The 15,649-nt window shown below is 41.3% G+C and overlaps 1 protein-coding gene across 1 annotated transcript in view; it reads right to left on the bottom strand.

Annotated features, from left to right (window-relative positions):
* DENND2B (DENN domain containing 2B) overlaps positions 1-15,649 on the bottom strand; it is a 123,922-nt gene that overhangs the window by 46,994 nt on the left and 61,279 nt on the right. Inside the window, 3 exon segments of the mRNA XM_035550429.2 lie at positions 280-428; positions 11,163-11,299; positions 14,063-15,280. Coding sequence (XP_035406322.1) covers positions 280-428; positions 11,163-11,299; positions 14,063-15,280 — 1,504 coding nt within the window.

Raw genomic sequence — 15,649 nt, 5'->3', positions numbered from 1 at the left:
CCAAACAACTGGCAGAAGGATTCTGCTTAAACTCGGCTGCCCATAGCCAGCCCTCGTCAGGGCTATTCCAAACAGCAATCAGCTTCTGCAGTGCAGTGCTGAGCCTCTGAATTACAGCTGCCAAGAGCAATGATTTATGGATTTGATCACATTCTTTTTCCAGATACCCCTTCTCATTCAGTGCAGCTGCTCTTCCTCCTATGCCACAACTGATTCTCTTGCAGCAGCTTTGAGCGCAGACAGAAACGCGACCTCACGCCCTGCGAAGCCGCGCATTACCTGGGGAGGTGATGTGTATTTCCTGTCCTGCGGAGTCCACATCCTGTGCAAAGAATCTAGGGAGTTCTCGGAAAGCTGATGGGATTTTCGGCCCGCGTGACGGCCTTTCAGCTCCACATCCTCATACGGGTTTTCCTTGGGTGACTCTCCTTCACATTTTTTTTGTGTGTTTTTTTTTTTGTAAGAAAAGAAAAACAGACAGGAATGTAAAATTAAAAAAAAAATCATGTGAACCAAGTAAAAGGCTTTAAGAAAAGCTCCTCAGCTTTCAGCATGACTCATCCCTCTTGCTGCAGCTGGAAGTATTTGGAGGAGAACTTGGCTATGAGGTCGACATTTTTTTTACTTTCCTTTTTTTTTTTTTTAAATAAAACACAAAGATTTCACAAGACGTGCTTCTGAGCATCCGCAGCTGTGCAAAATTTATTGATATATAAAAACTAAGGCACATAACTACTTTAAAGTATATCAGTAGGTTTTATAAATCTATAGCAGCCACTCACAGGGTGAAACGAATAGCAATAAATAACTGTTCTCAACATACCACTCTTACACATGATAAGACAACTTTTATGTGATGCTACCTTCATTTTTCTCTTCCCCTGAGAGACGGCAAAGAAAGAATAAGCAATTCAGCTCAGCAGTGCCAAGAGAGAAGATTGGAAAATGTAAAAGATGAGGGAAGAATTTCTGCACCAACCATGCTACATTCTCAGGGTGTTCTTTAAAATATATCACACCTTCTAACTGAGCAGCTATTCATTTCAACTTATGTAAAATTTGTTTTGCCCAGAAGAGTACTCATCCTGCCAGTAATATATGGAGGCTTGAACTGTTAATCACTAAATAAGAGACAAATGAAAAATACATCGAAAAGCAGACTGCAACCTTTGTCTTCTCAGTCTTTGAAAACCAGAACCAAAGTTTACAGCACAGATTTAAATGAGCTCCAAAACCCTTCAGCAGCCATTTCCATCTAAGGACTGGTGGAGCAACTCGTCTTCGCAGAAATACTGAACTCACTAAACCTCTCACCAAACTAAGAAGCACAAAGAGGAATGAACTCCACCAATAAAATGAAAGTTTTGTATCCAATTCAGACAACACATAATCAGCAACTGGCTTAGAACTTCAGGATTTTCATGCACAGCGTCCTTCCAGTTTTCCAATCACCTTGCATAGAAAATCATCCCACCAAAGTCATCTACTCAAATTCAAAACTTGAATCTGCAGAAGCTTGAAACACGCAGGAAGTTCAAAGCTTTGGACAATCTTGTTTTCGTCATTATATCTAAAGATGACTATGAAACTTCTGGGTTTAGTACAATATATATACCAGAATTCAAGCTATTATATATAAGGCTTAGAAAAAAATCCAGGTTTTATTATATACTGTATTAATTAGGAAGTGAGGACAGAAAGCTCTAGCATGGTTTATTATTCACAGAGACAATATTCACTTTTCACAGAGGTCACAGCTGAGGTATAGTTATTTTCAACGAGAGCAAGGCTTGAATTAATACCCTTGTCCTTTTGACTATCAGTTTTCATTCTAGACACAATATTATATTTCCTCATTGCACAAAAGAAAACTAAAACAGTTTGTGTTTCTAGTTTACTGATAAGCCTAGAAACACAGGTCTGCTTGATCCATCAGTTATAGAGATAAGAGCTTGTAATTGGCAAGATCACACATTCACACATTACCAGTAAAACTAGGGTTTTGCTTCAGTAGTGCATCATACTAAGATTTCTAGTCGAAAGTAAGCACAAGAGTGAATGTTTTAGCATTGTTTTAATTAGTGGCCTGAATAACTGCTGCTCTTGAAGAATGTTTGAATTGGCAGTCACAACCTATTATTTCATCCAGAGGGAATCTGATTATAGAGGTTGCACTGTCAATAGTCAGTCCACATGCTGTATAGAAAGGATGCCTTCAGGTGCATGAAATACTTAAAAGAAAGATGCTTTGATGAATGCAATGGACAGGATAAATCTGAAGTAACAAATATTCTTAAAATAATTTAAAGCTACAGATGTCCTGAGAGGACTATGGAACCAATTGACTCCTTCTGCAGGAAGAAAAATAGACATTGCGCAGTAAATGTTACTTTTAAATGCTACAGCTTTAGATATGACAATCACAACAATACAGCTAATTGGACAGTACTAGCATAATAAAATTTCTTGTAAGCCCAAGTCAAGCATAGGTCAAGCAAGCATTTTAGAATGGATCAGCAGATTTCAAAATACCCAACTATATTGGACAGTGGTTAAACACACACTTCCTTGAGAAAACAGATTACTAATGTTATTACATTAGTCTGCATATTATCCAAACTTCTGAGAAGAAACAAGTTCATCAGTTGAAAAGAAACCTTTTCTAAATGGTAAAGCATTTAAAAAGTTTAGGGTGATTCTCCTTCCAAGACACCACGTAAAACAAAATAGCTTGAATCCAGCTAAACTCAGCATTACAAATGTTGATCTAAAATATTAAGTATAGAAACGGGCCCTGAGAAGTCTTGGATGAGAGAAGAAGGAGGAGCAAGAAATCATGAGCAGAGGCTGCTTTTCTGACTCAGATTGTCTACCAAAAGAAAGCTCTGGCCAAATTCCTCTTCAGTGTAACGTGGAGGTCAGTGGAGACACCACAGGGATTTTAACCCTTTCCCTAGAGCTGTGTGAGTTTCTTCAGATGACTGATTTGCCATTCAAGAGCACTTACTTATTTCTATCATTTGCCTAAAAATCAATTTACTTCAGGTCCTTTTTTTTTTTTTTTTTAATTTTGAAATGATGTCTTGAGATTAAATATGCCACTTTTTTTTTTTTTTTGGTAAGAATAACCTCTCTCCCCAATAAATCTCTGATAATGAAATAATCTGATCAATCTGAAACAACCTGGTTTTACTGGTTTGATATTTGAACCAAGTGTTTTGTTCAGCCAGTGAACTAAAAGAGATAATTTATTTGTGTGGTCTTCAGCAGTTTTCAAACCTGAGACAACCACTGTTTTTTAGTATATGTGCTCTTCTTGGTGGAAGAGACACAAAAGACCGTACATGCAAAAAGAGTGCCAGGCAGCACAGACAGACTGGTTTCTGGGTGTCAAGAACAGGAAGGGCAAGTGACAAGAAACCCAAGACTGCAAGCAAGCAAAACAAATGTATGAGGATTTCCTAAACTGCCTTAGAATAGCATTTATCCCCACACCAGTACACTGTGACTGCCTTCCACAGGCACATAGACCAGGAGACTGGTGGGCACCCGCAGGTGTGGATTCCACACCAGAAGGAAGCTTCAGGGAAGGGCTGTGGTGGCAGCAGCTGGTGCTGCAGCACGAAAATGAGGAAGATTTCCGTACAGCTGGGCTGGCTCCAGAGGTTTGCAGCTTTGACCTCAGCATTTCTCCTCAACAACATCGCTTCTCTAATCCCAGAGACCAAGACAAGGAATATTTACAATCTGCAAGCTGTAGTGCTTTTGTATGCATTTGTATTTGCTGCAAAAGGAAAACACATTTACAATGAAAGAGCAAAGAAATGTCCTTGTTCCTTCCATATGATGTCTCCACTGAAAGCCAAGACAGACTGGAAGAAAGATGGCATAGTATAGAGGCCATGCTTGTCTTAACAAGGCTGATCCAATTGCTGCAGAAGACAAGAGCAGACTATCACTGACTTCAAAGGAAGCTGAGTCAGACCCCCACGGCGCATATGGTCACAGTGTTTGTCAAAGGTTTGCTATTTCATGCCTCTGATCACCAGCCCTGCTTCCAGATCAGCTCCCTCTACAGGCTTTTTTTTTTTTTTTTTTTTTTTTTCTCCACATTTCCCATTCTCTTGAATTCTACGTACTGAAATGCTGAGTTAGCATGGGGCATTTATCTACATGACATTTATCTTCACAAGCTCTTACAGGCAATTTAATGATTGGTCCATAGGGGAAAGAAAAAAAAAGGATAAAATAGTCAGGGATCTTTAGAAAAGCCATGAGGAATGTAGTGCCTTGAGCTTAAGCATTGAAGAGTTTCCTCCAGCGGTTGCAATTTCTCAGTCCGTGACGCTCTGCGAGTCAGCCCCACCGAGTCCTGAGGCAGCACACAATGTTCCTCTGCTCAGCCTCTCACACGTGGCAAATGGGAAGCAGAGGCAGACGCAGCAAGCCTGTCTCATGCTGAGAAAGGAGTGAAAAATAAGACTGAAGGGGAAAAAAGTACAGACAGACACTTCTCTATAAATGACAGAAAGCAGGGAAATGCATAATTTTAGATGGCAGAAGCAACTGTCAGAGGAACCATGTGGTTCACTGAGCGTAACTACTTTCTTTCGCCCTACCAACAAGTAGGAAGAAACAAGTATCAGGTATATAGTAAGGAAATGGCTCGTCAAATTGCCTTAAACTTGGTGCCCATATTACTGTGCTCCCTGTGCTCACACAGAAAAGATGCTGTCTCCAGAGAGTGATGCTGAATGCCCAAGCTAAAAGCCTGCCGCTTTCCCCACTGGCTGCACGGGAAGCCCAGGCTCCTTAAGCTGTGCGGCTAACTAAGGTAGATGGTGTCAGCACCTCACAAATGGCAAAGTGTATATTTCTTGTATACCAAATCATTATTGAAAATAACTGAAATCCATGTATCCCAATGTGGCAACAAAGCAGCAGCCTGATCATCAATAGGATGAGACAGCTAGAGCATTTGGCCCTTCTCTGACAGGCCCATATGGATATTGTTTCATTTAATGTGCTCTGGCTGCCATTACCTTATACTGTCTGTTATTAAAATTGCCACAATTACACTTTCCAAAACACTCCCATGCTTTTTAGACTTTGAAAGACAGGCTAGGGTCACGGAGGAAGATAGGGACACACATTTCCCTTATCACAGCCTGCACCATCATTTTGTACCAATCATAGATCTGTCTTTTACTAACCAGTTATCCAGAGACCTACTAATAAGCATCTGACTAAAAGCCCAAAGTGTTTTCAGAGAAGGGACTAGCACAGCACTGCTGGTAGAGGTACATTCTCTCCAAGTTTGCTTCAGCTTCACAGCAACCCAGCAGTTCCAGTTTCTCCCAGATTCATACAACCATTTTGATGCAAGATGATGATCTGATGGAAAATAATGTGGTATGATAATATGACAGATGATAATGTGGCATGTGATGATGGGATTTTACTGGAAACGTCAAGAGCCCCAGCTCACTCTTTTTCTAAACCTTTTCCACGTTTACTGGAAGAACTTTGCAAACAGTCTAATTTGAAAGCAATGTCAAGCAGGAATGTCTTCCAACTGGACCTCAGTCATCATTTCTGCAGCTCTTGGCACACTTAATGGAGGATTCAGTAAAGCAGCTAAATCATCCCATTTGTTACATGACATGTACTATGTCCAGCTTACATCAGAATGCAAAACAACTTATCTGTTTAGGAGAGACAAGGTGCTTTACCATGCTGTTTTGAGAACCGGACTCTACAGGGAAGGTTAAATCACCCACATTCCCTACACACTCAGGATCCTGCTTGAAGGTCCACACCTGCCTATTTTAACTGCTCAGGCACCCACCTGGGTTAGGCTGCCCTGACACTTCGTTTAATAATGCTGATTTGAGACATATTGCTCCATCTCCTCTCTTATGTGGTCTGATGTATTGTGAAATAGCTGAGAGACCCAACTCGGGCCATTTTCAACTCTCTGGAAAAGACTGTACTTACCCAAGTACAGCAACAAACTGTCCTCCACTAATTTCAAGAAGAGCTGGATATGACAAAAGCAAGATATTTTGCTTCCTGAGTGATAACCTGAACATAAGACTTATGGGGAAACAGTTCTACTCAATAAAAAAATAAATAAATAAATAAATAAATAAAACAAAAAACTTTTCTAGACCTGGTACCAATCTGACAGGTTTGGGGCTTTATAATGATTTATATTTCACCCAGGTCCCTGACTGTGAAGAAGGCCCATGCAAACCCTTAGCTAGTTGTCCTGTTATAGTGCTGAAGTAAACAAGAAATTGATTCTCCCCAAACTGAAGTGAGATACTCAAATGGACAAAGAGAGGAAAACAGATAAATTATTGCATATAATCCCACAGTTTCACTTTTCAGTCACCTTAGGTGACAACTGTAACACGGTTTAATAATATGCCTCCAGAAGCACAGTGATTAAGTTGTTATCCTCTCTCCAACTCCTCTTAAGATGCAAAACGTATTTGTCAAGAGAAACATCCAGTTGGAAGAGCTCAGCATTTCCTAATGTGACAGTGAACAGATCCAGAGAGCAGGAAGGTGTGTAAAAAACCCTTCCCTGGAGGTCCAGCTGCCCCTGGGACCACAGATTTCTGTAAGCTCCCATTAGAAGCCCACGAGCAAATCTCACTCAGAAATTCATTCCAGTTACAGAGATTCCACAGCAGTATTTCTGGGCACATTGCTTTACTTTCTAGACTGCTTGTGACTACTAGACTGCTTTCAAAGCAGATACAGTAGCTGTCTGCAGCTGCTTCTCCTTTAACTGCCTCACTTCCTCTGTTTGCCTCCTTTTCTCATCCTTTCCCCTCCATAGATGGCCAGATTTCCAACACATTTTAACTATCACCTTTTATTTGAAGCCAATATGAAACAATCTAACTCATCTGACTGAGAGTTTCAGAGGCTCCAGAAAAGTCTTCTGACTGGCTTCATCAGTTGCTTCTCAACATACAAATACAACAAGAGATGGGCCTGAACCCAAGATATGGCTCCGAGCATTTCAGAGCTGGGAAGAAGTCTGCATCCCCATCAAGACTGTGTGACAATTGTCTCTAGTCTCCTTAGTGGAGCACAGAGAAACTGTGATGTGGAGATAGGGAGAAATGAGGAGAAGATGGAACTGAATTCCAGTGCAAGCTTTCAAAGCTGGCCTCTATCACCATGGACAGTATCAAACCCCAGATCTAAAGGCCTGTGCTCTTTCAGAACCGAAACTCTACAGCTGAATCCCAGCTTTAACATGAAAACATTTCAACTTTTAACTTTGCATATTAACTATAGCATTACTTAGAGGAAAGCTGTTGTTGGTTTGGTTTTGTTATTGTTTTTTAACCCCCATGGGAATTTGTTCCAGTTGTTTGAATCTTACAACTTCGACTAGCTTTCCTCTTGCCTAGGTTACCTGCCCCTCTTTAACAGCTAACCCATCTGCCCAGGCAGAGGTCCATTTCTGCTGTCGGAGCCAGCTTGGAAAAATCACTTCCTCAGCCAGAAGGTATTTGTCAGGTTCCATCTTCTACAGTATATCCTAAAACGTCTGTTGAAAAAATACCTGCATTTAATGAACAAAAGAGCCTCATACTGCTGACTATATCAACCACGAAGTCAAAGGAGAGAGGCATGACTTCCATGAGAGATCTAAGCACAGCACTGGGACCTGCCACCAAGCAGTCCTAACACAGGTTTTGATACCGATTCCCTTGACATGCCACCCAACTCGTGGCATAGGCCAGGCCAGGCTATACCTGGCTGCCATATGCTAGTGTGCCTAGACTTGGTGTTCCTAGGGGCTCTGCTGCCAGGGAAACACCAAACTTCCCCGGGGCAGGGGCAGACACTTGTGCTCCTCCTCTTAAGAGCTTGATGGGCAGAAATAGACTGAAAGATAGATTTAGAGGAGATTCCCACCTGTTCTACTGTGTCCAGCACTCTGATGAGTTACATATGCAGTAAGAATGCTTCCTGTGTCAAAGCAGATTTCTTCCTCTGTATTTAATTTCAAAACTGTGAATGCAATTTCTCTTGCAAACACAAACCATAATTTACATGGTTTTACTAGATTTTCTTTAGACAAACTCGATATTGTTCCCTTACCCTTGCTTTCACTTTACTTTCATTCAACCTTTTTTGTGCTTTCTTCTAGGTGTCAGGTGAAAAATGCCTCAGAGACAGCAGGGATTAAATAACAATATTCAAATATCTCAACTGTATTTAGTGGAACAGACTGGAACACTGAAACCATATGGTACACATGACAGGAAATACTGTTGTCCACAAACACAGCGGAAGCAACTGTCTCAGACATCTCTTAATACTATGATAGTTCCTTGAATTTGCACAAAGCCAAGTATGGTTTCCCCAACTGGATTCATAAAGCCACATCAGTTTTTGTCTGATTAAAGACTCATTCAAAACCACACGAAGCAAAACAATGTTAAGTTTACTATGACTGCCACATTCCTGTGAATGCTAGTACAGAAGATGAATGAAGTCCACATGGTTCCTTGCACATGGAATACAGCTCTGATTAATATTAGGAATGTGTATGCTTTTATACTATTGCTTTTTGATTAATGCAGAATGGATCATTATGTTCCAATCCAGTACCTCTCTTGACGTTAACATGCAGATATTTCATTTATTAAAATGTACTTAAATATAACAAAATTAAACAAAGTCTCTGGTTCATTATGTCCCTAGATTTCAAAGAACAACAGTTTTTGGTTTTAAATACCTTAAATAAAAAGTCTTAAAGTCAACTCTCAAAATAACAATCTACCCACAGCAGTTCATCACTGTCCTCACCATTAAAGAAGGAAACACTGTAAGGGCACCAGGAGAAAGACAAAGGTTTAGTGTGCATGTGCATCAGATGAGGAGGTCATGTAACAATCTCAGAAAAAATTACTCTACTCCTAGTATCTATGTGCTTAAAAGCTACATTTTGATAATTGGACTAGCCTGAGTGAGAGCATTCAGTATCCCACACAGCACCTTGTAGGTGTTTAACATTATATACACTTTTTTGGAAAGTACTCTCTGATAGATAATACCTGCATTAAAAGTTTTAATTCTATGGGTGGTGAGGGAGATTTTATTAAATTTATTGCTACAATGACAATATTTTAGCTACCTACAAGCATTTAGGGAAGAAGGATATTCAACCAGCTATAGAAAAAAAAAAGAGAAAAAAAAAATCTACCACTTTTAGGACAACTGTTTGCAAAGAAAATCCAAAGCAGCAGTGACAGAGTTCTTTCTAGCTTTGAAGCAGATGTAAATCTATAAAATAAACTCACTCTTACAGACACCTGGTTTACATGAGTACAAGAGTGCTACTTAGAGACAGGGGTCTAGCACTACTGGTATAAATTATGCAGATGTGATACGCAAAACTACATTAGTTTCCTTAAAGCCAGAGATCAAACTACTTTGGCTTGTCTTTAATCACATTTGACAGTTTATAAGAATTATACTGAATTTGTATTCCCCCCTCACTGCCTGTATTGAATGAAGTGCTTTGGAATGAGACTGTTAAAAAGTAATACAAAACAATGAAGTTCTGTTTTTGTCCACAGATCAGAAATTTTGCATTCTCTTCTCACTACCCTGCCAAAATGCCCAAATTATAATTTGCAGAAAGCAAACTTATAGTTCCCGTGAGTTGGAAGAGCCCACTGTGATTTTGTTTCATTGAACCCAAGATTTCTTCTAATTTGAAGAAAGATTCTTACTAGTCCTGCACTTTTTTTTTTTTTAAAACAAACCAAAGCAAGGAAAGCAAACATTACCACTTAACATCTGGCAGCATGTTGATAGTCCCTGAGCAAAGATGGGCACTATAACGCACAATACATTTTCAAGTGTGGACTGCACAGTGGTCTGGCTGTTCATGGAGAAGGCTGGTGATCATGTAGAGATGCTCTCCATGGAAAAAATCTTTTTAGTATCTACATAAGCTCTCATATTTTTATTAGCAGACACTAAACAAAAGCATTTTTGGTGTTCTGGTAGCATTTATTTTGAATGGCACAGAGGGAGAGTACAGCTGAAAACTGAAAGAGTGAAGTCCTGATTTCACTGAGGCTGACAAACCAGAGACAGAATTTAATTAGACAGAGAAAGAGTCCCAAGCTGAAATTTGTGGCAACTGTCCCTTGCTGTATCAACTGCCATGACCAAGAAGATTTTTGTGCTATCATATTTGTTCGCCCTTCAGACATCTGTAAGCAGCATTAGATTGCCTCTGGGCCTCCTTTTTACCAGACTAAACAAGCCCAGCTCCCTCAGTATCTCTTTAGAGGATGTGCTGTAGGGCCCCTGACTACTTTGGTAGCCCTCCAGTTTGCAGTAGATAAAGATTCATTGTCCAAAGTAAGTGAAAATGAAGTACCCTTTGTACTTGTTGCAATAATACAACACTGAAAGAGTTAAAAACAGTGCAGATATTCATCACTTGTGTGGAAAAACTGTGCTCTGAAGGGCTGCCCAATTTTCAGTAATTATAACAACTTTTTTGATCTTAAAAGAATGTATGCATAGGCCATACATTTCCTTCTAAGACCAAAAGAAACATGTTTTTCTTGTGAAGCTTAATCAAAACAGTGTTTTCGTTGTGCATTCCTGATGGCTCTATAGCTAAAGGAAATTAATTTTTCTTTAGCCAACAACTGGGACTGAGGGGAGACCAGGAATTATGCTACGTACAACTGCTTTGGGGCAGTCCCCACAGAAGTCCTGAAAAGCTCAAGCTGACCACACAAGACCACTGAGGCTAATCTTGCTGTTGGATAGTTCTGTATCTATTTCACTTTACATTTTTACATCGCTCAAGGCTTCAGGCCAAGGCTTTGTTAAAAAAAATAATTGTTTCTTGTAAAGCATGAAAAAATCTGACCGGTCTGTCTCCAATACCACTCAACAAAGTTCAAAGGAATCAAGACCTCCTGCATGTGGACTGAGAGTTACATTTGCTCTGATACAACAGAATCATTTACCTTTCATTTAATCTCTCTTTACTGTCAGCATTGAATGCTCTTGCACAGGGTGTATGTTCAGCAATGCACAGCCTGACCACAATGGCTCAACAACCCAGTGTGAGTTCATATAATGCAACAGGTTCTTACCTACGATGTCTTCGTAGGCATTTTCTTCTAAAGTGCTCTTGGATCCAAATTTATGCTGGCTCTCAGTCCCATTTTCAGTTGGGGAGGGAGGGTACAAGGACTGCAGACTTGATGCATCCTCAAACTCAAAGGATTTTCTGAAGTTAAAACAATAAGTAATTAGTAACTAGAATGCAAAAATGACTCAAACACTTAGCTGAGCAATTGTTTGTTAAGAAATGTATATAAGTTAACTAAAAAATAAATCACACGTCATGCTTTAAGAGGACTTGTAGAGGACCCTCAAGCCCTGTACTGACAGCAGTAGTCAGTATAACAAACAGTGACACCTTTATGAGGTTGGAAGTATTGTTATCCCCATTATACAAAGAAGGAGAAAATATCCAGAAAGTATGGAATATTTTTCATCAGTTACATAGTAAGTTAGCTGCACAGTCATCAGATTAGAAATTGTTTTGTGCTTGCCAGGAGAAACATGTGGCCCTCTCTCCTCAAGAAAAAGGCATTTATCTGGACAGCACTCCTCTACCAGTTGCCTTAGCAGATGTAAGCCTTAGTTTGAAAATACTCATGTCTTGAACATTCAGATACATCCTACCATAAAAAGCAGTGTACAAATGCCAAAGGCAGATTCAAGTGTGTAAAAGTCACCCATCTCCCTTGCACAGCTTGTGCCAAGCACTGTCAGCAAAGGACAAAGCATACAGGAAATAAAGGCTGTCAGGGGTGAATGAGCACCCCCGGGTGATGGCTGGGCCCTGAAGATTTGGGCTTTCTGGCAGGAAGGTGAGGGACAGCTGGCTCAGACAGCTTCCTGGAGAGAGTCTTGGTCCCTCCTTCCTGTGCTCTCTCCTGTCACTGTGGATGGGAGGTTTGGCATCATAACTCCAGCTGGATGTAGGAGAATCCTGTGGATTGCAAGAAGCTGCTGTCCACGCCCTCCCCATTCTCCAGTTTGCCCAGCTCTTGTTTCTCTGAGACACTACCTACACTAAAGTTGGGAGGTATATGGTTTGCACTGTTAGCTCTACCAGGGCCAGTGTTCATCTTCATTTTATTATGAAGTTAAAACAGCCATCAGAAAAGCTGGTTTCAACCAAAATATTAAAAGAATAAATATCAACTGTCCATTCTCTTGATATTCCAGTGAGCTTAAACCACACATATGTTCCAAGCAAATAGAAACCTAACCTGCAAAATATCAAACTGATTTGCAAGAATCCAGAGATACACATGATAGCACTGCAAATCCTAAAACTTACACTCAGCTAATCATTACCTAAATTGATAAACATTGTTTTTGCATTGAACTCATGCCTACCAGCCCCATCTAGGACTGAGGCTCCACTGTCTGTACAAATTTGTTGTCTAACTCAGCAATGACAAGAGACTGAGCTTGCAGAACAGCAGGCACTAGCATGAATTGCACTTCTTCTTGAAAAGAGGATTCAAACTTCATCTCAAAAACTAATCATACCAAAATACTGTGGTCTTAGATGACTTGTATGGTCTCAAACTAAGTGTGAGCATGTACTCAGAGATTGACTTTGATCACTTAGACATAGGCCACAAGGTGATCCTGTGGCAAGAATCATCTCATGTGATTCATTCCTCTTCCCACCCACCACACAGACCACCTTACCACTTTACCCAGACCATTTTACTATTTGCCCCTTAGTTTTCCAATAAAGGCTACCGTTTATATCTGAACATCTAAAAAGTACTGTCCAGCTTCTGTACATTGTATATGCTGCAGTGAACAAAATGAGGTCAGGTTTATTTCACAAATTCTTGTTAAAATCTAGGTTTGTTTCCTCTAACTGAGATTATTGCCAGGACTCAAAGATAATTGCTGCTAATCAGAGCTTGGCTTTCCACATTTCTCCCCTCTCTTTCTCTGAGAAGTGATGTACACCAGCAGAGTTGTCTGACCCATTTCAGAAACAGGTGCTTCTTGAAAGAAGAGATTCTGAAGGCTCCTCTTCTCCTTTTCCTGCCCCAGAGCACTTCAGGTCAGGTTGTGCTGACATAAACTTATAATTAATTGAGCCAACATCAAACACCAAATACTGAATTCATAGCATTCACTTGAGATGTTGTTTAACAGATACTTGCAAAGCTCATCACTAAGTTTCAGCTGTGTGTGTACTGTACACATGCACAGAGAGTTGAACAAATGTTCAAAATACAATACTTTGAATTTTTATCAACAATTATCCCTACAATTTTCTAAATGGAGAGCAGAATGAGTTTTACCATTTCCAAAAAGCCAATGGGAATCATGTAATTAAAACAAGTTGAACTCCACAGACTGCTGTGGAAATGTTGCCATATACTCTGCTCATCATTAACTCAGGAATATATAAAGTCCCTTCTATGCTAAAATATGGTTTTCTCAACACTAATCCTCTACAGCTGTTGATAGCAACTTATGACAACGTTTCTAAGCACTGAATTACATAAAATCACCAATGTCACATAAAACTGACACAACTGTAGTAAGCTTTGGAAACACAAACCCTCTGCAGATACATCTAGCAGTAAACAGGCAGACAGGACTACAACAGATGAGTTATGGTCCTGCTACAAGAGGATAATGAAATTATGCTCCATTAAGAATCTCAAGTAAGGGCATTTGTGCCAAAATGACCTGAAGACTTTTCCACGGATCAAGGAACGCAGGATGGAGAACTCCAAAATTGTAGCTATGCACGGGTATTTTGCCAGTGCATCCCAACAGAGCAGTCCAGTGGAAAAAATACTTGTCTTGCAAGCAATTCCTAGCATTTCTCAGGTCAAAAGCATTCTATTAGAGGGAGAATTTGAAATATTGCTACTAAAATAATACACCACAGTTACTTATTTGAAGATCAAGCCCAAGACATTTCCTACACTTTTACCTATTCTGGGATTTTCTGTGAAAGCGAGACTCTTTCTTCTGCCGTCTGGTCACGGGGGGTGCAGGGGTGGATGGGAGGGGGGGAGGAGCAGCAGATGTAGGAGATGGAGGTAGGCCATTGCTTGGTTTATTTTTGTGGTTTTTGTCTGCTTCATATTCAAAGGTGCGTTTGGGCTTGGGTACAGGATTCACCACGGTGTTAGCTGGGCTTTCAAGGAGCAGTTTAGGGTCAGCAGAGTTTGCAGTAACCCCCTGTTTTGTCTTATTGCTTTTCTCAGCCTCAGTGGATGCTTCTGGTTCACCCCCCAAAATAACGCTCCCTCCTTTGCTATTACTTAGGTTTTCACCCAGTCCCTCCACAGTACTCAGAGTCAGAGACTTTTTCCTCCCTTTGTCAACACTGTAACAGCTGCTTGGTAACTGGGGGAGGCCCCTGCCAGGCTGCTCTTTCAGTGCTTGCTCGATCTTCTGTATTCTGTTGAGCACAGCAGAGGACTCTTTCCTCACATGGCCCTTGAGGAAAGCAACAGAAGGAGGCTCGCTCCTGCCTGGTCTCTTTTCTACCCGATGGCAGGAATCCCTGTCCAGCAGTTCCTCCTCCTCTGTTTCTGGGTAAGAGCACTCCGAAAACGTTCGGCTCATTCTTCTAAACCCTTTGAAATCAAATGTCTTCTCGCTGCAAGGAGATGTCAGCACACTAGGGCAGCTCTCGCTGCCTGACCTCTCCCCAGCGTCCCTCTTGTCCGCACACATGCTCATCCTGGGAGACAGCTCCCGGCGACACTCCCATTCTGTGATCTTCTGCCTGATGTCCAGCACCTGGGAGCGAACGCTCGCCCGGCTGAGGGAGAGGTTCCTCAAGTTTGCAGCAGTGCCCAAGGAAAGAGTGCTCCGGGCAAGTGGATGGCTCCCTATTGCGTCCCCATCCTGAGCCTCCTTTGGGGTCTCCTTTTGGTCCTCAGACTTGAACACAGACAACCTTTTATCCAAAGCACCCACACTGACGGCTTTGAGAGGGTGGCTCGGAGAGTCGGTGTCCGAGGGGCTGGTGGAGGTGCTGCGCAGTGCAGACGGGCGGCTGCTCCAGTCCTTCAGGCGCAGTCTGGAGTTGGAAGCTTTGGTGAGCCGAGTAGAACGGCAAGAGTCCTCACTGTCACTGAGGGGGTAGGCTGGGCTTCTTGGCGGGGACAAAAGAGGTGGTGGAGAGACTGACTGACACCTAGAAGTAGAAAGAAATAAAAAAATCAAGTCCTTGGGGAAACTACAGTTATTTGCTAAATTTCTTCTGGCTGCAGGCAAAGCAGAGGACGTTTGCACACCACAAAACTATCCCAAAGCATCAGGCACCAAATACACCTCAGCCACAGAATCTGGGGAGTGGAGGGCAGTAATTAAGTGATGTCAGTAGTGAACTGAGCATTCAGCATGTCCCAAGCCAGTTTTCTCACCTCTATTTGAATCCCAACTTTTACAAGTTTCCTGACTTTAAACACAGCTGAGACGTTCTCATAGCGAACCATTGCGCTGAACGCATTTACCACCTCCAACAGAATAGCTCCCTGGTCTCCCAGGTTAAGGATTCCCTCTG

The sequence above is a fragment of the Cygnus atratus genome, chromosome 5, assembly GCF_013377495.2.
Source record: "Cygnus atratus isolate AKBS03 ecotype Queensland, Australia chromosome 5, CAtr_DNAZoo_HiC_assembly, whole genome shotgun sequence".
Classification (NCBI taxonomy): Eukaryota; Metazoa; Chordata; class Aves; order Anseriformes; family Anatidae; genus Cygnus; species Cygnus atratus.
The sequence above is the reverse complement of the archived record's forward strand: the minus strand, read 5'-3'. Positions and strand labels throughout refer to the sequence as shown.